Here is a 23273-nt window from a genome sequence, read left to right as displayed (position 1 = left end):
CAAGGCCATTCAAAACGTGAGAGACATACCTATGCAATATAATGTTGCATTTATCCAAAATAAAGCATTAGAGAGCGTTAGTGAATTACATATGAAGACGATGTAATCTATAATGTAATATGAAGAATAACATGCGTCCACATGTTTTAATCAGTGTCAAACTGAATATAAACTAGGCAGGTATTTGCTATAGTAAAATTGCGTACAGATGCTGTTTTCTTCCCTCAAGTTGTTTCGTGGTATTCCTGCCTGACAGAGAAGAAATTGTAGCACTAGTCAGTAATGATAAAAAAATATCAAGAATTTAACACATTGTTTTCAAAATATCAGCTAGTCAAATGCGCCTCATTCTAGTTAACCATTGAATAGGAATATTATTTCAGATTTGACCTCAAAGGAAAACATATCATCTTTATGATATTTAATCTTGCATATCTCCATATTTGATTTCATGCAATCCAAAGAAAACAATTGAATTTATTAAATTTTTTATCCTTATTAGTTACTTTCAACGTTCTTGTCTGTTGCCTATACCAATGACTTATCTCATAATTACTAACTATTATAATTGCTTGTTTTTGTATTGTTTGTAAAGATATATACCTATTAACTGAAGATGCCCGATCCTGCGAAGAACAAATTTCAACAAGGGAATGTTTATATTTTCCATCATCATAAACAGTTGGACCGATGTACGGAGACAACTGCCTTATGAAGAAAAAATCCAGTTTAGACTTTGGTTTCGTTCAGTTCGCAAAAAAACATAAATGATTAAAAGAATGAAATAAGATATTTCAATTTATGCAAAATTATATTAACTTGAATAGTTTTTTTTTATATTTATAAGATCATGACTTGTATGTGAATGAGAATGTGTTATATGTAATATAAAATGAAAAACTGTATTTAAAAAAAAAGAATGAAATATAAAAAAGCGAGAAAAAAAGTTATAACAGCATACTCTTTAATTGATAAACCAAACAGAATAAAGACGTGTGGACACAACCAGTATAGCATGATCGACCGTGTTAGGACAAGAACAGATATGGATACATAACTTAAACCAAATGAGTGTTAGGTAAATTATAAAACAAATTGCCGAAGGAACAAAGAATAGGGTAGACATTATCCGCGGGTGTGCAATTTGCTTTAAAACGCTCTCTGTGACACCTTTTTTAATCAATATCAACCATAAACATAGACGTTGTGTCTTGCACTAACTTCATACATGCTAATTATCAGCACAGATCATTACAAATGAACCTACACATGTAATTTAACAGCAAAATGATCAATTAACATAGCATGACATATACTTGGTGATTGTTTAAGCGTGTTAATTTTGGTATTTATGTCAAAATGGTTCTTAAATAAATGGACATGCATAGATGAAGGTAAGCATATATACCGATATCTACAAGTTTTATATACGTGAAGATGCATAGCAGACATTGTCCTTTTTCAGTGAATACCATATATACTGCTGTACATTTTTACAAACTCATTGCCAAAGCGACTGATTCAAATTGTTTATATTATACATACTCGGAATAAACATGCTTAAAAATTCAAATCATTCAGCAGACCAGTATTAGTTTTATTTTCAGACTTTTGCAGAGCATATAATAGTCATTCCGTAGACCTCATATTATGTATATTGAATCCAGAACTCAGGTTTGCGACATAAGCTAGGTACTCGAGTTGAAGAGTCTTACACGTACATGTATATATGCTTGCAGATCAATCGCACGTTTTACTCCGGATTAAAAAGTTCATTTATGAAAATATATATGCGTATAGAAAACCCCCACAATTACATGTTACGCTTTTGTGATATTAAGTAACACTGAGTTTGTAAATCTCTTTGGAATGTGCCACAAATGTTTCCGTAGACAAGAAGATATGGTAGTCTGTGGTTGTCCTCGCGTTTTCAGGTCATTGGCCTGTATGTATGTACCCCTTGATAGTTTGATATTTAGTCCTACGGCGAAGCAACTGTCCTTGGTTCTTAATTTTCAATAACTTCTTTTGGCAAAATACTGAAATGGATTCTCTGACGGATTTGGAATGATTAGCGTGCTATATCGCATTAACCAATGAAAGCGACACCCCTGCAACAAAGAATTAGGGCCAGATTATGACAATCGTTCCATAAATATTAAATACAAATCAAGGATGCCACCAACATGTCTTTATCGATGTTGATAAACTGCCAGACCACCATCTGTTACAAAATTTATGAAGAAGATTTTTTTTGCAGTTGCCACTATCGTTAAAGAGATTTGTATGTATATATATACATTGAAGTACACTTTTGTACTTTGACCAATATACTTGTATACTCACAATGGATTGTCATGTCTACTCTTAAAATCTTTAACTACTACCATGTTTCGTTAGAGTGTAATTACATGTTATGAATAGAAGGTCGAGTTTACTTTACCAAATCAACCACTTATCAAATCCTTTCTGTTGGAAGAGGGGGGGGGGTGTAGGGAGCCGCTCAAATAAAAAAGGCATTCAGAAAAATTTCTAGAATCATATGATTTTTCCAATGCAAAAAGTTTTATTTTTGTTTGATATTGAAACTCATACATGCAATCACTATTTGATTTAAAATAAGTATATATTAGATGGATTTACATATACATTTACGATACATATCAGTTGAATACAAGTTGTCATAATTATAACATTAAAATAATGCAAACTTTGTTCATGTTACCCACGTTTCCACCCAAACAATTATTATTAATCAGCACGCGATACTTCATGTGACATCAAATTATTGATATTTATTTAACACTTATGCTTTGCGACTTTTTCAAAAATGAATTAAGTTAGTTCTCCCCGATTCATCTCGATGTAATCCTTACCATGCTCTCGTGTATAAATATTCAGTACAAAACAATACAATTGTATACCTTTTATAGAAAAAAAACCTTACCTGAATGAAACAATTTCTGAATAAATGATGATAAAAGTCTGATATACTGACTATAGTTCCTGAATTCTTTACTTTCACATCGATATACAATAATATTACTGGTATATATATGTAGCAGCTGGTAATGGAAATTCCTCTGTGCAAAATTGTAGCTATTTAGAGGATTTCATTTGTTAGTGGAAAAAATACTCGTAGTCCAAAAGTGAAGCGTTGCGGGTGGAAGAAACACAACTCTGTATTCAGATAAAACCCTTTTTTTTAATTCACATATGAAAAACAGGAATATATATCGCATATTCTTTTAGAGATATATTGCATATTCTCTTAGAGATATATAACAAAATTTCCCTTCTTTGGGTGTATCACTAATATTTCTTGAGACCCTGAACCAGTTGAAGATTTTCATTTTCTAGACATTTAAGAAAACATTTCAAAACAATATTTCTTTACATTTTCTTAGCGAGCCATATATGATATAAATATAAAATGCATTTTCTATCTTCTTAGCTATATAATTCAGCAACGGATATGAAATTTGATATTATTCTTAACCTCAAAACATCTGTAATTCTTAACCGTTAACTTTGCATTTACATTCGAAATTAATAATCGCAAGAATTCTGGTATAATTACAGAACTGTAGTTTCAAATCTGTAATCTGTATATCGGTCGAAGGACTGTAAAGCCATGTAAAAGACTTATTTACGGCGCAAAAAATGCATGCAGTAGTTTTCTTCCTCATCATCTACTTTTCCTGATAAATGTAGTATCAAACAGATGGTTGCATATAATGAATGTTAAATGTCAAATAGCATTTCCAGTTTTTCAAAAGTTCTCTTGGATATACGTGTCAAATGATACGAACTAAGAGCGGCCACATGTTACGTAGGGGGCGGGTGGGGGGGGGGGGGTAAAATAGACAAAACGGACACGTTTATGACAATGAACTGGATGACCAAAGTAAAATTAAAGAAGAGTCGACTACATTTGACATTTAATTCAAGTGTATCTATTCATGCTGATGAATTACTAACCAACTCAAGTCAAGAGGTGGCGAGTGGATTTTATTAACGCTGACATTGAGTTAGATGAATCAGAGAGCTTGTCGTTGTGTTAACTGTTTATCTTTCATACTGGTGAACAGATAATACTACGTTCCTTTGAAATATTGATAATATTATAATATATAACTACTCTCTTAATTCAATTTAAAAACAAAATACACAAACAAAACAAAACACAAAACTTGTTTTCTTTTAAAGCTGCTAGGTCCGATTTTATATCAAATTTTATGCATGCTTTTCAACGATAGTTATGCTTAGTATACGTATAATAATAGACATTGCAGTAGTTTTTTCTAGTCAATTATGCCAAATTTCAAAGAAGAAAAATACGTACAAAATTTGCTAACAAACAAACGACATAAAAGGGTACCGCGTTATTTCGCCTCATGTTAAATTTCACCCCTGACGACGAAACGAGTATCATGGTTGTATTACGACTTTGACATCGTATTAAATAAAGGTCGAAATAATCAGTCAAATTACAAATAAACATGTGCACGTTTTGTTCGCTAATATTTCTGAAGTTTGCTTTCTTTACAATCGATGCATAGCATGCGGGTTGAATACTAGTAACCCCTCAGTAGTAACCTTTTCAATTTCGATTTACCCTGAGGTATGTTCATCAATATCTGACATATTGAACGCTGAATACCAACTCGAATGACCACATGTAAGATACATCTGTTTAAATACCTGTGACATATAACACGCATATCCATCCGCATTATTTAAATCCTACGCCTAACACTAGAAAACATATCAAACACACTTACAAAATAGTTCCATATGCTAACGAAAAGAAATTAAATTTTCTTGCGTCAAACGAGTTAAAAATGACGTTTGTGTCAAGTAAAATATACATAGATTGTGTAGTCTTACATGTAGCTTGAAAGCCAGACAAATCTTGTTGATTTCAAGAGCCGGAACTGAGTGGCCAGCAATGAAATATACAACCCTAGTCACTTTGCTGTTTGACACACTTACCCAAGTCCAAGTTCTTGTTAAAATGGTAAATATAACTACAAACCTCTGTTCATTTAAAATAAAAAGTTTTCGTATAATAAAACATGTAATTTACGTCTACCAAAGATTGTTTACGTCACACCTTTATTTTTAACCAAATACTATCTGACGCATCTGCATTTTTTTTTCTGTATCATAAGGCAATAAACAAATATTTTCTAATTACTGTTTCCGTAGACAAAGCCAAGTTGAATATTTATGATAACTTTGGGCTTGAACTTAGTCGGTCCGAGATGAAATACTAGTAACAAACCAATAATATTTTGAATCTCAACGTAGTCAAAGTAAGAATCGTATTGTCATTTTTACTCTCAGCTTTTAACAAATCGATTCTCATTACTTTCAGGAATTGGAAATCCTGGAATCTCCAATCAAAGTAAGAATGTTATTGCTTTGGACAATATATATTTAAATCAAGAAAAGTCAATTTAACAAAGAAAAGCAAAACCAATTTCCTGTTCTTTTATTGCCGCTGGCATGTGAAAGTGAAAATGATTGTAAAACTCAAATATGCAGACTGACCGTTTCTAGCGCGCTATCATACAACAATATTTCATCCTCGCGTTTACTGCGAATAAAACTTTCACACTTTTACAAATTGCAAAACATGGCATTTGGCTTATACATGTACTATAACGTGTAATAAAAACTAACGGTAAGCCATTAAAAATGCAATGCATTGTAAATCAATGAATAGTCGGAGATACCAATGTGATAAAGTTTATACTGGATTAACAATAAAGATTATTGTAAAAAAAAAACCATCATGCAACGAAACATTTAACACATGCACATAAAACAGTTAACTACATGTATAAAACGAAGTTCCAAGTAAAAATATACATATAAATCTTTTCAAACCGATATCCGTTGCCATATAAAAATAGTGTGTACTAAATCTAAAACGGTACAATAAAGCAAAAACAATCTGAGATTATCCTATTGTAAAAGTTACTACATTTTCAGTTATGGACGCAAACAAACGCAGATACAAACACATACACAAACACACTAACAAACACACTAACAAACAATAACTTCTATAAACTTTTCGTAAAACGTTAAGTAAAAATAAAGAAAAAACCTCAGTAATACATAAATACAATAAACATTAGGAATTCCTCTTAAGGATAAGTTAACAAATTCGCTCACAAAAATACAAGCAACTAATTGTTGCACATCATGATCACATGATCTAGTATCCATGCATGTCCAGTGACGTCAGAAGCCATTAACTTTACACCGCCACCGGTTTGTTGTTCTCGGGTTTGTTGTTTTCCGGGACGTCTAACACACCAGCAGTAAGGTCCCGCAATCCCCTCCGTTTGATGCAGGGTAAATGTAACATTAAATGGAACACAGAACCAATGACGAACATCAAACCTCCCAGGTAAAAAGAGTAGTCGTAGCTCTTGGTGGCAACACGAACCGCACCTGTTGTTAAAAAGGAAAAAAATTACTAGACATAAGTTTGTTCATTGCTGCAATAGCAATTTTTAAAATTAAGTTTAGATTAAAACTAGAAATTAGATGATGATCGTAAACTTAAAAATTATTCCAGGATAAGCCTAGCTGGAAAAGACAATAAACCGAACAAGAAATAGTAAGATTGGAAGTAAGATACTAGTATATATTTATCTTTGACATGTGCATGGAGGTTTTTTTTTCAATTCGCAAAAATTGCTCAAACCAAAATTTAGAAAATTCTTTGAAGGTGGTTTTAAAAAAGCGCAATTTGTCTACCAGCAATAGGAGGTCCATATATGGAAGAAGTCCCTCGAGCTAGAGTCAGAATACCAAAGGCATTGGTAAGCTTCTCCAGACCGATCAGATCACAGATTATGATGGAGGTCAAAGATATATAGGCAGCTGAAAAATTGTACAATAAGGGTTTCATCAAATGAAATGGAATATAATAATGTATTCCTATAAAAATGTTCAAAAAATGTGGGAAAATTATCTTTTCAGAAAATATTTTCCTTTTGTGGATAGTTTTGATAAAATTCTCTATGAATAAATATCATAAACATTCAATCAAACACTTACACACGCATAGTCCATATAAAGCTGCGAACAATACGAGGAGGGGATAGGTCGTACAGAAAGGTTCAACGAAAAGCAGAACCGCGCTAAACACCAAAGCAACATTGTTGATTATCAATGCGTCCACTTTGGTCACGTCAGCTATCACACCGGACAAAATCCGCCCCACCGTATTGGTGATTCCTGAAAATGAAATCAAAATCTGAAAAATCCTCAGTTTTCAGATTTGTTTTTGGGAAATCAAGAGATCCGGTGTATGTTAAGAACCCATGAGATATGAAAATCCTCAACTACTGAAGTATGCACGAAATTAATAAAAATTTCAACAACGCAAAAATTACATTTATGTTGAAAGTGGCTTACCAATCACAGAAACTAAGAACGCAGCATCGGTTTGGGCGATGTTCTGCTCCATAGCGTGGTCAACCAAGTATGTGAACGGAACGTAAAACCCAATCATAGCAAATAAATTACCAATGCAAATGAGCACGAAAGGCAAGTCTTTCAATATTGAAAAATCTAACATATCTCGAAGAGTATCGACAATGGATTTTGGCAAACACGTGCAGTGATCCCAAATGGAGGAGGGCGGAAGCGCCAGTTCTCCGGGAATCGTAGTAATACTTGTAATGTAACTGTGCATGTCGGGCTGGGACGTAAACTCGGGGATTTTAAGCGTACTCCCGCTGTAGAAAATGTCCTTTCTATACAGGGGTCTAGAGTAGTCTTTTTTATCAACATTGTTCTGTGACCCAATCCGTAGTCTTGCGGCAGACGAATAGTTACGGTTAGAGGGCACCACTTTTGCGTAGCCGTTTTCAATAAGTGGCTGCACCTCGTGACTGTACACACCGTTAAGAATGTTGGCGTCATCAGCGGCCTTTTTCGCAGCCTCTTCCTCCTTCAGTGGCTTTTCTTCGATGGTCGCCATCGATCCAAACCTTTCCTCTGACCTGTCGGATCGGGGTGATTCCGGTGATGACGGTTCTTTGTTGTCAACGCCTACGAATGTTATTTTGGGGATGTCCACCACCGGACTCCCGCAGTAACTCTCGCCAGCCTCCGAGAACGAGTGTTTGTATGTGTCGCTATCGCGAGTTTTCACAAAATAAGCGCTTGGCATTGACGTAATGTCAGAATCGTCATCTTTTAACCTTTCTTCGCGCAACCTCTTAGCTTCCTGCAATTTAGCAAAACTCTCCACAACCTGGACACTGGATTCTGATTCATTACAACGCTTACGGTTGGCAATAGCTCTTTCTTTCACGCGATCAATCATGGTTTTGGCCCTAACCTTTGTTTTCACCTTTTTCCTTCTTGGTGGTTCTAACGGTCTCATTAACATAGCAAAGACGCATCCATTCAGAATAATACCTGCGTGAATCATCAACATGTACTTCCAATCGAACGCATCTAATATGGCGGCGTTTGCAGGAGAAAATATGAATGTTCCTATCCCGGAACCAGACACTGCGATGCCTGTTGCAATGGCGCGTTTTTTCTCGAAATAAAAACCGACGCTAACAATGGCTGGCAAGTATATTAAACCAAATCCTAAACCTAAAAGACGAGAAAACAGAACACTCAGTATTAAATTTTACATTTAACAAATGTGTCAATCAATTTTATCATTTCAGAAGGGGCGGGGCAAATTACAGATTTTACCTCCAAGAACTCCGTATGTTAACATAAGGACAGGGACACTGTTACTGAAGGAGGCAAACAAGAACCCAGCACAAGCCACGATGCTTCCTGCAAACGTCACGGGTCTACATCCGAATTTGTTGGTCAAACCACTCACCACGGGACCTGAACAGAAAGTAGAATTCTTATACGTAAGTAAATAATTTATACTATCATTCATTGATTGTGTGTATGATTTTTTTTTAAAATGTCATAGAAAAAAGTGGGTAGGTGATAATAAGCTCTAAAATGTAGATGTGCATATCAAAATTTCTGGCCTCATTATGCACGTCATAAAGGTATCCAAAGAAAGTGCAATCAACAGCACAAACTATGCGTAGAAAATAATCAGTTTCAGTTGCATTTGAAATTGAGGGACAGGAATAAATGTGCTATATTGTCTTACGACATTTTCAAAAATTTCTAATGCCTAGATATATACATATACTATTATCATAGTACATACCCACTTACCAGCACACAAATAGACTCCGACGAGCAGAGCCCCTATAAGTGAAATCTTCCCGGGGGATTCGCCGAAAACTTCCACCCACTGGGGAAGGAGGACGCCAAAAGAGTATCCAAGACCGTCCACAATGATGTTACACATCAGTGAGCTGAAGACGATCACCCAGCCCCACCCTCCGTCCGGTGGGGTGGGGATATAGTCTCCGACACTCTCCAGAGAGTCCGTGGTTTCCTCGGAATCATGGCGCTTTCTGTCCGTTGACATGATGGAATGGTGTTATTAATGTGTGCTCTACTGTCACTGACGCAAAGATGTCTATGGCATTGTCTTTTCATTCAGTGAAAATCCTTAAACGACAAATAAAAAATTCCATTTTAAAAAACAACACGTAAAGTTAACCCTTTTTTATAGTAATGCAACCTATGTATGTAAAAATCTTTCGAATCTGCATGCACTTGACTATGTATTTGAAAAAATAAATTAAAATAACACGGAACATACATAATAAATCACTAGAATGAAGGAACCAAATCTGTTTTATTGTCGTATCTATTATGTGAATGTACGGGTAAGCAACAGCAAAATGTTTATGATTGCTTTTCCACGTCAATTACTTTCAGTTTCTAAATGCACAGGGGTTGATATACGAGATGCATGTATATACATACATGGAGTGATGGATCGACAAATTAACAGTAATTTGCAATAATCACGGTTTCTAAGTAATGTAAATATATTTTGATAACCCAGGCACTCAGTCATTATAATCCTATATCATGTACATATTGTATATCAGCAGTACTGTATCGCCTTTGATACCCTTTCTGTTTCGGTATCACTTAATAGAAACCTTAGGGCAGACCCGGGTACACACAGACGATAGCCAAGATAACCTGGCTGCTTTACTGTGTGTTAAGTAACTTGACCCCTCTGTCCAGCACTTACACTTCTGGGTCTTAGGTCTGGGTCAAATCTGACAGCATTTTGTTTTAACAGAGTGTTTATAGTTTCTCAAGGAGAGCATCTCCGCACTATAGATCAACAAGGGGCAAAGATGTCTCCTTGCAGAACCGCTACGCCGCATACTGGAGTATTAGCATTGTAATCACAGTACAATGAATTAACATAATAGATAATCTAGTTGAATGGGAGTGTTCTAACTTTATTCACGTTATTTAAACAGAATATGGAATGTTCCCCTCAAACAATTGTCACCGATGGAGGATAAAATTAACTGAAACGAACCATAAAAATTAAACAGTTGCGTTGCATTGGAATAACTATCTTGCTCTTTCGTTCAGTCTCGTAAGTCGATTGAATATTTGTATGACTTTGTAAACTTATAAACAGAAAAATATCATTAGAATGCATAAATATGCATACCAATGGCTGAAATAGATGTTATACGTCGAATATTAATGTGTTGTTGTCTACGTGTGTCTATTAAATCAATAAATTCAGAAGGAAAAGTTGAGTTCAATAAATCGATACTCGGTGATAAAATATCCACAGTCTACCATTTATGATACATGAACGGTGTATATATAACTGTCATTATCTGGTTCGACATTTTCCGTATATATGGAACAAAACGTGAAAAAATATCACAGATTAAAGGAGATTTTAGAATCTAAAGCATTTCACAATAAAAGAGCTGTAAATCCTACATTTAAATACAAATATTTCCTTCGCTTTGACAAACAAATCACTTTAAAAACCGTCTTACCTTTTACAACGATTAAAAGTTCAAACGTTTGTGGTTTTCGGTGAAAGTTGGGGAAACCACGCGGCTCGCTTCAATCAGCTGATCCTAATGGAAAATGTGCGCAATGCGCACCTGATTACTCATACCAAGGGTTTTAAAAAAATCTATACACAGGAAATAACCCACCTAACTTAGTCTTTGTCTACTACGGCCCAACAAACTTCCTTTCTATCCAACGTTTAACACGTGTTTACTTTAGTATACGGTCAGGAAGTCAGAACTCGAATATTTAAATTTTTACCTTACAATTTTCCCATGCACCGAGTGTTTACAAAATTTGCATACGGTTCAATTAGCTAGGGAGAATTTACAATTTGTAAAATTCCTTAGGCACAGATTCGCCGTCAACGCAACTCTGGGGTCACAATACACCACAGATAAGGCACAGACAAAATATAAGTCGTAGCAGCGGGATCAACTTTAAACAGAAACATAGTGAAACATTTAATATGTACAACCATACCGAAACATATATATTTATATATATACTTACAGTGTGTATATAGGGTTATGATCGGTGAAATGGCGTCCTCTTAGGGTTCCCCTGTGTTTTGAGGCTGTGCATTCGGGGGTTGATACATAGTAAACTGTTGTCCGCTTGATCCCCGCTTCCCTGTACACAACGGATTACCCCCGGCCTTGACCTTCCTATAGTGAGAAACACATGTTGTCCAGTGAATATAAACAAAGTTACTCATGTGTTGACGCGTTTTGGTCAAAGATTTCAATAAATAAAAGAAAACAAACAAACAAACAGGTCTATGACTTTTCACCATTTCAATAACAACAATATTACCTTGTCAAACTATTTTGCAAGATTAGTTAAATATTAAGGCTATAGATATCACAAAAATTATGTACTATATATACAATCTCAAATCTGAAACCTTGTGCACAGAAGAGTCCGGTGGTCAAGTACCTATATGAAACATGTGATCGACTTAACATAAACAATGAACCGAAGTAGTAGTTTCCGCAGTGAATAGTTTCACATCACAGCCAAATGTGTCATAAATAATATCCACTACAGAATAGACCTATCATTTGTTACAAGGTCGTACCCTATTTATATATAGTATACAGGAATGGATACAAGCATTGGAATTGGCGTAGTTTGGTACTTGTTACAGCCTTTTGATCGCTTAAAATGACAGAAAAAATGCAGCATTTCTAGATTCACAACTATATACAATTTTAAACCCCACATGTTGTAAATAATGGAGTTCATGTCTACACACAGAATCAATAATTTTTGCACTCCACAGATTAAGGTCATTCTAGATATCACTGACACATATAAATCCTTCACAAAAGAACTACCGTCATAATTACTCAAGCGCGTCCTGGAACTGATCCAACAGACGTTCATTTCAATCAAGACGACAACGGACAAGATATCATATACAATTTCTTTATGCAGTACAATGGACGCTTCCTGGAAGTGCCCAGCGAACAAAGAAAAATGAAAATCTCCCGTAGTCGAGCCTTTCCCATTAGAACTTACCTGCAACGAAAGATATTCCAAGAATCAGCGAAAGCTCCAGTTTTCCCTGCTTCGATCCAGCTGATTTTTTCTGCCTTCGATAAAAATAGCTCAGCTAGTTTCCGACATCAAACAACATCACATGACAAACACGTACCACAACGATTATGGCTGCTGACGGTTCTCTGTTCAATCGATCGATAACGATTCATTCATCTGCTCGCGAATCAGTTTGTCTATACACCCAACACGCCGTTACAAATTCATGGAAAAGGCGGACAGGTGGTAAATTATGTGCTGCAAAACTTGTTATACTACATACACTGCGTTATGTCTGTTGTAATTCTTCCTGTCGTATGGTTTACAAAGTCGTCTCAATGACACAAATACCGCACTTGTGTTCTTCTTGTCCGAGTGAAATATTTTTGGGATACTCTTATGAAACAGGTAGTGGGTTGGTATATTTAGCTAAGGTAAATTACTGTCACTGAATACAATAATTCTGCTATCTGCCGACACTCCAGGTGGTGCCTGTGCACCCGGATATCATTTTGTCACAGTAGACGATATACCTTTTCTAAAGGGTATATCTAGACTGTTAATGTGTTGTAAAATTACCTCGTCACAATTCATTTTGAATTTCCATAATTTTTTCACGGATGTACTACAGATTACTGACTTAGCAATCTCGGTCTCCTTAATTACGATGTATTTGATATATACATTGTATTGTTTCTTTGTGTTCTATCAAAATGCCTTTAAAGTTTTGATGATTTAACAGACGTTCGTCACTATTTGTCCAAGTCATTGACGATTGTGATCCACTGAAGTCCTATAGGCGCACTCACACACACACACACACACACACTGATTTGGAAGGGAAGCGCCTATGCAAGCAGCTGATGTACTGATACTCTATCACACTCATAATCAATCCCCACCCATGTCTTTCTATATATTTTGGCAGGGATGTGTGGAGTCCCTATATACATATATCTTATACAATAACTATGAAATATATACCAGTGCATTTTTTCGATAAATCATTGTCACATTAATGTAGGACTAAGCTCCACCCTATATTGCAAAATATGAATAGGGATATAAATGCGTGTAAAAGATCTTATGACAATTATCTTCCAGTCTAGCTCCTATAATCATTTGGTCAAAAGGCAGTGCGATCTCAGAGAAAAGTACCCATGATAAAAATCTGCATAATGACAGTTGAGATCGGTCACTGATCAATGTCTATTTTATCCATGGAACATCTCCAGGAGGATGTCAGAACGATGCTTAACAAAAGTAAACGTTGTGAATATTTATTCATTTATTATTTTACGACTGGTTTATTCCTCACTGAGACAAGAGCATTACCAGAAATATCAAGCACACAGGAGAGTCGATTTTGACACCCCCCCCCCCCCCGAAAAAAAAATACAAGTTTATTTGAAATTGAAATTTAATGTATGTTGCCTGTACAAAGATGGGAGAGCCGGTGCACATTTGACATTTTTCAATACAATTCGTGCAGTTGGCTAAATAAATTATAATTCTAATTTGTCCAGTAATTACGACACAAGCTATTGTCTTTAAAGTTGTATATGATGGCAATTTTTTATTTTCTTACAAAATTCGGTAGTATGCGATATTTACTATGCTATTATTACGGTATACAATTTCCTTTTAAAGTCGATACGGTCTTTAAACTTATCTTCCCAGAAAAGGACAAAATGGCTTCCAAAAAGATTTTAAATGAGGTAGTGAGTAAACTATACAAATGTATTTTTAAAATCCCTTGAAATTCTTAAGACATATATATAACGGTTACAAAAATCCAAGTTTAATGAAAATATTAAAAGAAGTTCCATTTTTCTCTTCTTTATCTCACGTTCTTCTGTATCCTCATATACTAACAGGAAAGGTACAGTACATAAAAGATATAAACAAAGTCAAATATTTTAAAATTATACTCATCATACCAGACTGGACTTCGTTGAAGAAAAATACACTACACTAAGCTCTATCTTAAATCTATCCAATACGTACCAGTGGCGTCGAAAGCAAATTGAAAGTGGGGGGGGGGGGGGGGGGGGGGCTAAACTAATCTCAGAAATCTTGACACGCAAAAAAAAAACCCTTATTCCCAAAATCATGAAAATCCTAATCCGTGGGGGGGGGGGGGGGGGGGTGGTACCAAAATTTTTCTCCCAAATCATGAAATTTCTAATCCGTTAAAGGGGGGGGGGGGGGGGGCAAGCATCATCCAACTTCTCAATATTACCATCTTTTCAAGGTAAATTTAGGAACAATTATCTTTGCTTAGAGAAAAAGTGGAGGGGGGGGCCTGAAATCTCTATGATACTATGTGCCTAATGGTCTAACTTTGCAAAAAAAGTGGGGGGGGGGGGGGGCTAAGCCCCCCAGCCCCCCCCCCCCCCCGGTTCCGACGCCTATGCCGTACAAAAAATTCCTTCAAATACTTTGCGTTCGTAAGGGATTTCAAATATTTTAAAACACATACTAAAGATAAAGTAAAGCTTGTATTTGTATTTTGTTTATTTTTTCATCAAATCCAGCTCATGGTTTCTATTGTATACTAGTATTTAATTTATTGTCTGTGTACATACTCATGCGCGGATCCAGAAATTTTTCCAAGGGACCGGCGGGGTCCAAGGATAATTCTTTTTTCCGGCGGAGGGGGGTGAGGCCTTTTTTCGATCATTTTTCAACTACCGACTCTCCTTTAGACCCGCAAATGATACTATGCATCCACTCTTTATTTCCATTTCAAACAGGTAGATAAAATTGAAATCTTATATTCATATCACATTTAACATCAAATAATTTATTTGTTCATTGTCTTAATCAAATCTTCTATTGGTATTGTATGAATACAAAATAAACAAAAAGTACATTTCAACATACTTCAGTCTTAATATGTTTCATTTTTTTTAATATTCAATTAATATTTTTAACTTTTGTTTGAAACGTAAAATACTGATTGAACTTTGTTGTTGAAAATTACAGGGAAAAGATAAATATTCAAAGTTTATAGGACAAAAAAACCCATGAAAATTAAACGATGTCCCATTACTAACAGATTCGCAAAATAATGTGTCATTTCCATTTTTTTGTGAATTATAAAGGTAAATCTTTACTACAAATGATTATCTATAAACCTTTGTACAGTGAATCATCTTTGGCTTCAATTATATCATATCTCTCTCTCAGTTTGTAACTTATCAAATGAACAACTGTGTTATTATACAAAATGATACAACACTAAGACCTAAGGATACTTATATGAGCATAGTTTAACTATAAAAAGATGTTTCATTCCTACATGCATACATCTATGAGAAAAAAAGGATTATTTGAAAATGTTCCTAACAAGATGATAGTTTACTAGCTATTTGCACAGTTTATAATTATGTTGATATTTCATCAATGACATTGTTGACCAATATACATTATATATATTAATTTTCATAAAAAATAATGTCCTTTCTCAAAATAATTATATATAGTGCTGTATAATTACAACTTTCAGCAATTTTTGTAAATCTATCCAGAAAATGCTAAACACACAATATGCCAAACCTTTTTTGCGTCATGTACATTTTTTACAAGTTGTGCAATCTGAATCTAGTAATTTACATGTTTATACATGTATCTACTGTATAATAAAAATAGAAAAATTCACATTAGAAAAACAAACACAGACTCTTGGATATGAATGTACTTTAAAGGGCATTAGTAGTCCAATATATTTATATACCAGGGATTTTTATGGATTAAATCACTTTAACAAAAGCATCCCTTGCTTTTTTTTTTAAGAATTATTGTCATAAAAAATACAGAATTATTCAAAGTTCATGTATTCCACACAAAAACATGTATCTATGGTCTCCATACAAAGCCAAATATGTTCAGTAATTTCAATGCCTCAGTCATTAGGTATTAAATAAATACATAAATGCCAACAAACAAAAATGAAGTACATGTATATACTAAGTATAACCATTCTTTGGCAGTTCAAAACAATGAAATTAGTAATAAGTAATAAGACTTTAAAAAGATGTAAAATAGCTCACTGTAAAAAAGTGATTGTCATGATTTCTACAAAAACAATTTATGGATACTCAAACAGAGCTATTCATATGATTACTAGCTACGATAAAATATCGTATGAAGAAAATAAACTATATACCAGATATATCTGTACTATTTAATCATCATAAAAGTCTAATACAAAGATGTAAAATAAACTATGTGTATTAATTCAAAATACATAAAATGTAAAAAAAAAAAAAAAAAAAAAAAGTGAGACATTAATAAGATCATGTTTTATAAAAGAATAATATGAGCTAACAAATGAGTTTTAAAAAATTCATCACAGACATCCATAAAAAATAGTGCAAATATACAACCACAATCTCTTTCCTTACAGGGATATGTCAATAAATGAGATTCATTCAATCATCTTAACCTGTCATGGATATGCAAAAAACAAGCAATTAATTGATATACAATGTAATAGAATCAAAACACAACACAGCTTTGGTACTGGCTCAAGAGAAACCATTTTCATTGTGGCTTCGCCTGACGATTCGGTCGATGTTTATCATGACAACGGAGAGGAACTTCTGAAGATCTTTGATCTGCTGTTCCATCTTCTTCATCACTCCCTCCAGATTGTACAGCCTCTCGTTGGACAGCACTATACTCCTATTGTTATCTGACATGTCTTTAAGGGAATTGGAATCTCCTGAATTCTGCAACTTCAGACGAATTTCTGAATGGTTGTGGCTGTTATTGTAAAAGAAATGATGATTATCATGATTATTAAAATGGAGAATAACAAGCTAAGAAGATAATTACCCCAGCTAAATTAAGTTAAAATAACTGTTCATTTTCGTGTATTGAATTCATATAAAAAAAAAATATACTATAAAATATTGATCTGTATATATAGTATACAAAAAATAAATCTAAATATAAAACTTCTTTTCATATATTCTTAGATACTGTAAATCCATTTGGTACAAGTAATACATGTAACAATGATATCTAATTCTGCGAAAAAAGATGGAAGAAAAGTAGCTTATAATGATACATGTAATAATGAAATAATACACGTACGTAAGATTGCGTAGAGATTCTTTCATTTCATCACATTTCATCCTCATGTCCCGCATGACTCCAGTGATGTGATGTCGAATAGCTCGCTCATCATTTAGACAGCTCTCGGTCACCAGACGGAGTTGCTGTTCCTGTTTTATTTCAGCCTTCATATTATCCACGTGCTCTGTTGCCTATGCAGAATTACATGAAACAAATTTCTTATTATATTACATTAGATCACTTATTTATAATCGCCCATTACCCTACACAAATCTGTTTACCAAAACTGATATTTGCAGTTGAACTTTTCATCAACAAGGGGGATATATTCCAGTTTATAACCAAGAACAGATCAAATGTTTGTGACAATCCAAAAAGAAACTGGAAAACAAACCCATCTACCTAGATAGAATTGGCAATTGAGCAAGATTGTTAAGCTAATGTAAATACATCACAAGCTCCAAAGATTTCACAATATCGTTGAATATTTCCATATTTTTTTACCTTCAAAAGCTGAAGAGCCATTTCCTGCATCTCTCCTTCCAGACGATCTGCGTAAGCTTGCTCCAACCTGTCATTGGTTGGCATTGGAGCTTTGCTTTGCCAGCGAGCTATTGCATTTGTCATCTTTTTTCTTGGACCAAACAATCTGGAATTCAAAACAAATAATTTGATCACTTTCAGCGATAATTATTCTGAATTTTAAATCTATGAAAGACATCTGTATGTATATCACTATCTTTAACCAGAAGGAAATGCATATAAATATATATTGAATAAAATGAAGTAATAGAAACTCACTTTATTCCAATCTCTTTCAGATCATTATCTGTCAATGATAAGAACACTTGTAAGTCAACATCTTGTTCCTCAAACACTTTCAGGTATTTAGACAAACCCAGTTGATGCAAAAGAGAAGGTAAATCTCGAGGATGGTCTCCAAGGTCAGGCTAAAATTCAAAACGTCAAGAGATTAAAACAAATACAATCAAGAAGTTACAAGTTTAAATTGTACTTGATTAAAAAAAATTAATCTTTTTGTTATAGAAAACAGAATAAAATTTGTTTTATAATATTGAAAAACAGAAAACTTGTTTAAAAGTTTCTGTTGAGGCTATGACAAGTATCATTACTCTCTCGCACACATCAAAATCTACAAAAACACCAATACATAATTCGATCATTAAAATAAAATACATATATATCCATATTGTCAACTTCTGTACTTATTGTGAAAGTCTTCTCTGCCAAGCTGATGCAAAAATAAACTCAAATACCTTTACATTAGAATTCTTACCTTCTTCTGAGCAAAAAACTGTGGGTCAGGCATACCAGGGGATGGAAATATCTGACATCCGAGCTGAGGCATAAAGTTTGCGGCAAGATTGCTATAGACGGGAGCCGGGGCTTTGGGCTTAGCCCCCTGTAAATGGTGGGGGATCTGTGTGGTTGGGAGGGTGGTAGTTGGTTGTGTAGTTGGTTGGGGAGGTTGCTTGGCAGACTGGGGTCTGTGCTGGTCTATCTGGTGCTGTGGGGGAGGGTTATGAACAGGCACAGACTGCTGCATAATCACATCTTGAGTATTGAACTTGACACTTGGGGAATTTGAACGGCTTTTGTTGGATTGTTTCTCTCTGTCTTTCAGTTGTGACGTGGGACTCATTGCACTAGATTTTGGCTGAGGGTTATTGTTTTTGGAGACCTGCTCCTTTTTATTGCTTTTATTGTCTTTCTCATTTTTGGTTATGTTTTCCAGCTCTGACTCGGACGACACTCCAGACTGATTTTTAATGCTGAGCTGAGCCATGGCTTTGTGGTAACTGGAGGCTGGGGACAAAGTGGCCTCATTATCTGACAGGTCACGAGCTCCGGTGCTGCCATCTAGGGAGGAGCTAATGCTGTCCTGTGGCTGACAGTCATCACTTTCGTTACTGCTGTGACTGAGACGAAAGGCTGCCATTAGTCCACCACTCGAGCCAGAGCTGCTTTTGATGGTCAGGGCCCCCGTTTTAGAGAAGGCATTCCCATCCTCTCCTGGCTCATTATCATTGGAGTCTGCAATTTACCAAATATACTCATTTTTTTCACATACAATAAAGTTTTTGGGAGGCAGTTTAAAAAAGAATTCCCTCTATATAAATACATGTACATATATATATATATTCTTTCTGAGCTTTGTTCATTATCAGAAGATGGAAAAAAAAGTAAAGATCTTTCCCAATGCTGCATTTTAAATTGGACTGATTTTTGTACAATATGAGCATGATTACCTGTATTTCTGCCCCCTGAGCTGTCCAGAGCATTGTAGTCCTGTAAGTTAATGGGGGAGGTCACATCACGGTAACACAGCTTAGAATTCCCCTCAGCTCCTACCTCTCCTTTAGGAAATGTCACATATCCTTTTGGAACTTTTGGACTCTCTGTAGAAGGTATAATGTAAATAAACCTTGAAACCAAACATAATTACTATACAAAAAAATATTACTAAAGGTGAAAGGTCAAATACATCAAGTTTAACTGACTGGAATATTTGCAGTACATATAAATGTACATACCAGTATACTGCAAATATTTCAACTTCAAGAAATCATTTCAAAATATACCTGCACAAGTTTTTTTAGTTTTAAAAGATATGATAGAGTCCATGTCACTTACTTGTAGGTGTTTTGTAGTTGTCTGAGGTGGGAGACCTGTTGATCAGTCTGGCAATAGCATCAGGTCCGTCCCGAATGCTGGGACGACCTTTACCCTTCTGACCCCTATGACCTTGCTTTGGTTTGGAATAGGCTTCATCAGAGGAACTAAGTTCACCTGCATCCAGACCTTTAAAAGAGAGAACATCAGATTTTCATGTTACTGTGAAGGTTAACATTTGTTTCATACAATGAATATTTGAGGATGTGAACATGATCATGCATAATTTATAAAAGGTCTACAAGTGCCAGGTGACTTTCAAGGTGTTTTTATAATTTGATTCAATCATTTCAAAAAGGTCACTTTTGTCCTTCATGCATTTTTACTTCTAAACATATGCCATCTCACTGACAAGCCAGTAAATTTGACTAATATGGAGCCTGCACTGAGAGAAAACGAACAACATAATGTATGCTGTTGCATAAGGTATCAACCTTTACAAACATAAATCAATGCACTTTAACAAAGCTGAGCAAATAAAGCCATAAAAGGGTAATTGACTAAAATTATTCCTCTGACAGCGAGTAGATAAGTCCTGACCCCAGGTCCTGTTACTTACCGGCCTCTGACCGCAGACAAGTGTTGGGCATGACATGATTATCAATGAGGCTGACTATCTTCATGTTGCTGTGGATGAGGGCCAGAGAGCGGGCCGTGTCTCCATTGTGGGCTTTGTTAAACACATTCACTCCCTACAAAGAAAACCAAAAACTAATTTCAAAACAATCTATATCTTATTTTTAAAGGACTGGATGGTCATTTTTAGACAGTGTTGGTCTCCTTTAGAAGAAAAGCTCTGTATTGAGATATTGGAAATACTCAAATTTAAAAGCTTATATATTTGTTAAATTTTCTTTACTAAATAATCGTTTACAGTTTAACACATCTTATCTTAAAATAAATAAGATAGATCTGATTGTCTTGCCTCCTTAAAGCTTAAAGTAATCACGTTTAAAAAAAGTTACAGGATCTGATGGTAAAAAAAAACCCATGATTTTATACAATCATCATGTCTCATTTTTCTTCATCGGAAACCTCTAGGAATTTTCTCATTACATAGTAATATAAGTATCGGTACTTGTACTTACATGCTGAAGAAACAGTTGAACAATGATTTCATGGCCCTCTGCTGCAGCTTCCATAAAGGGAGTTAATCCTAAACTAGGTTCCCTGGTAAACAAATATAAAATATGTTCATTAATTGCTACATTTTTTTGTATGACATTGATATCAGAGACTTATTAGATTTTCATAATTATTTTGTATTTCTTAACACATATGACCTGAAGTAAACTACTAAATACCTTTACATATGTACCTACATTGACACAAATTTCGATTTAAAATCCTGAACAATCATACTTTCAAAATAGCTGATATTGTTACATCTACAACTACTTACACAGCATTTATGTTGGCTCCCTGTTCCAAGAGAAATTTGACCATGTTTTGATGTCCAGCATAGGTAGCATGGAAGAGAGCAGTCCAGCCTTTGTGATCACGCGCCTCCAGCTCTGCTCCTTGCTATAATACCAGTATACACAAATGTCACTAGATTATCATACTTATTCTGTAGAACATACTGAACATCTAAATGCACATTTACTTATTAGCTGCAGATCTGCAGCTCTATGGGGTGTCAACCAGAATTTTTCAGAGGATTTACAGATCTGCTACTATTTTCAAATAAAACAAAGATTTTACAGAACCTGTACAAGAAAGTAGCCAACACTTTCATTTCCACAGCTCGAAGCCAGCATCAGGGGAGTCTGTCCTTTATGATTCTTGACATTCACACTTACACCTGCATCCAGCAACAGATTCACTATGTTGTCATGCCCAATGTAGCAGGCATACATCAATGGTGACCACCCACCCACATTTTTCTTGTTCAGGTCAACTTTCCTATTGGAATAAAAGTTTTTTGAATGACTAACCCATCTGATACATATATTTGTAGATGAACAAATATTATTTATAATGAACAAGAGGATCATAGGAATCAGTTGAGCATATTTAGTAACTGTTACCAAGTTTGCTTCAACACATTACCAAATTTTCACTAAGGTTTACATTTTTAAAGAATATATTAACACAGTTATTTTGAAATTTTATAAGCAGTTAAAATAAAAGTTTCATCTGATTTTATAGCATTTTCATAAGGGGCAAACATTTCATAATCTGAACTAAGGCTTCATTGCTGGTTGTACAGTTTGTACAGTGATATGTGTCTTATATAATGTATTTACTACATGCTTCAAGTACTAAATACAAGTGTACCTGGCAATGTATGACCTGACGACATCATACTGTCCTATGCTTGATGCTGTGTGAAGATCCAGAGGAATGGGATCGAACACATCCTTAACGTTCCAGTTCCATCCTTTCCAAACTGAAAGGCTACGGTCAAGAAGCTCATTCTCTGAGGACTCATCTGATGCCTCGTATTGGTTATCTGCCTCCTGTGCCATCCTCTGTCATGTTGATCAAGCCATCACACTGTTAAATATTGCATACAGTGTACAAGTGGTGTACATGATTTGCCCTTCAATTGATTGTTATCTGTAACAGTAAGTGTTAGATATTATCAGATTATGAATCACATTATCATATTTTTATAGAAATGACATTTTTTGCAGTAAAGAATGGCTTAGGAAAATGCAAGTTCCACTGCAGAATGGAATATACATATAGCCTTAGTTTATGTAGGACTTAGTTTGTTATTTGGCCTATATTTAATCAGCTGTTGATAGTATGCACTTTTCCCATAGCAGAGAAATGTAGTAAGTTATTACAAAGTATACTTTAATTAACAACATGTTAAAATTTAATAAGATATCAATACTTTACCTTAAATAATAGATAGAAGGTCAGATTTTTCGAAAAATAATCAATATTTTTTTCTGTTCTCCTTTCAAGAAAATTCCGTTGAATAACGATCCCGATATTTAACAATAAAAATTAAATTACTAACAAAG

The 23273-nt window shown here is 34.8% G+C and overlaps 2 protein-coding genes across 6 annotated transcripts; both read right to left on the bottom strand.

The window, feature by feature from the left end:
- Nucleotides 1-5481: 5481 nt before the first annotated feature.
- Nucleotides 5482-13167, bottom strand: LOC128191616 (monocarboxylate transporter 14-like). Of its 3 annotated transcripts, none has more exons than XM_052863778.1 (8): nucleotides 12499-13167; nucleotides 11488-11642; nucleotides 9235-9576; nucleotides 8743-8886; nucleotides 7441-8637; nucleotides 7081-7260; nucleotides 6778-6903; nucleotides 5482-6468 (listed from the first exon to the last, which is right to left on the bottom strand). In XM_052863778.1, the coding sequence occupies exons 3-8, from the start codon at nucleotides 9491-9493 to the stop codon at nucleotides 6272-6274; spliced, it is 2103 nt and encodes a 700-aa protein (XP_052719738.1). In that variant the 5' UTR covers nucleotides 9494-9576; nucleotides 11488-11642; nucleotides 12499-13167; the 3' UTR covers nucleotides 5482-6271. The 3 variants fall into 3 exon arrangements, with proteins under 3 accessions (XP_052719738.1, XP_052719739.1, XP_052719740.1); XM_052863779.1 differs by lacking the exon at nucleotides 12499-13167 and adding an exon at nucleotides 11882-12016; XM_052863780.1 differs by lacking the exons at nucleotides 11488-11642; nucleotides 12499-13167 and adding an exon at nucleotides 10956-11170.
- A 2311-nt stretch (nucleotides 13168-15478) lies between these two features.
- LOC128156776 (ankyrin repeat and SAM domain-containing protein 3-like) lies at nucleotides 15479-23245 on the bottom strand. Of its 3 annotated transcripts, none has more exons than XM_052819062.1 (13): nucleotides 23146-23245; nucleotides 22576-22857; nucleotides 22005-22200; nucleotides 21698-21819; nucleotides 21384-21465; nucleotides 20855-20987; nucleotides 20257-20424; nucleotides 19872-20021; nucleotides 18899-19656; nucleotides 18403-18551; nucleotides 18106-18250; nucleotides 17620-17792; nucleotides 15479-17286 (listed from the first exon to the last, which is right to left on the bottom strand). In XM_052819062.1, the coding sequence occupies exons 2-13, from the start codon at nucleotides 22764-22766 to the stop codon at nucleotides 17049-17051; spliced, it is 2505 nt and encodes an 834-aa protein (XP_052675022.1). In that variant the 5' UTR covers nucleotides 22767-22857; nucleotides 23146-23245; the 3' UTR covers nucleotides 15479-17048. The 3 variants fall into 3 exon arrangements, with proteins under 3 accessions (XP_052675022.1, XP_052675024.1, XP_052675023.1); XM_052819064.1 differs by having other exon boundaries at nucleotides 22576-22794; nucleotides 23146-23236; XM_052819063.1 differs by having other exon boundaries at nucleotides 22576-22840; nucleotides 23146-23228.
- Nucleotides 23246-23273: the final 28 nt, after the last annotated feature.

Source organism: Crassostrea angulata, chromosome 7 (genome assembly GCF_025612915.1).
Source record: "Crassostrea angulata isolate pt1a10 chromosome 7, ASM2561291v2, whole genome shotgun sequence".
In the NCBI taxonomy this organism is placed as follows: domain Eukaryota; kingdom Metazoa; phylum Mollusca; class Bivalvia; order Ostreida; family Ostreidae; genus Magallana; species Magallana angulata.
The sequence above is the reverse complement of the archived record's forward strand: the minus strand, read 5'-3'. Positions and strand labels throughout refer to the sequence as shown.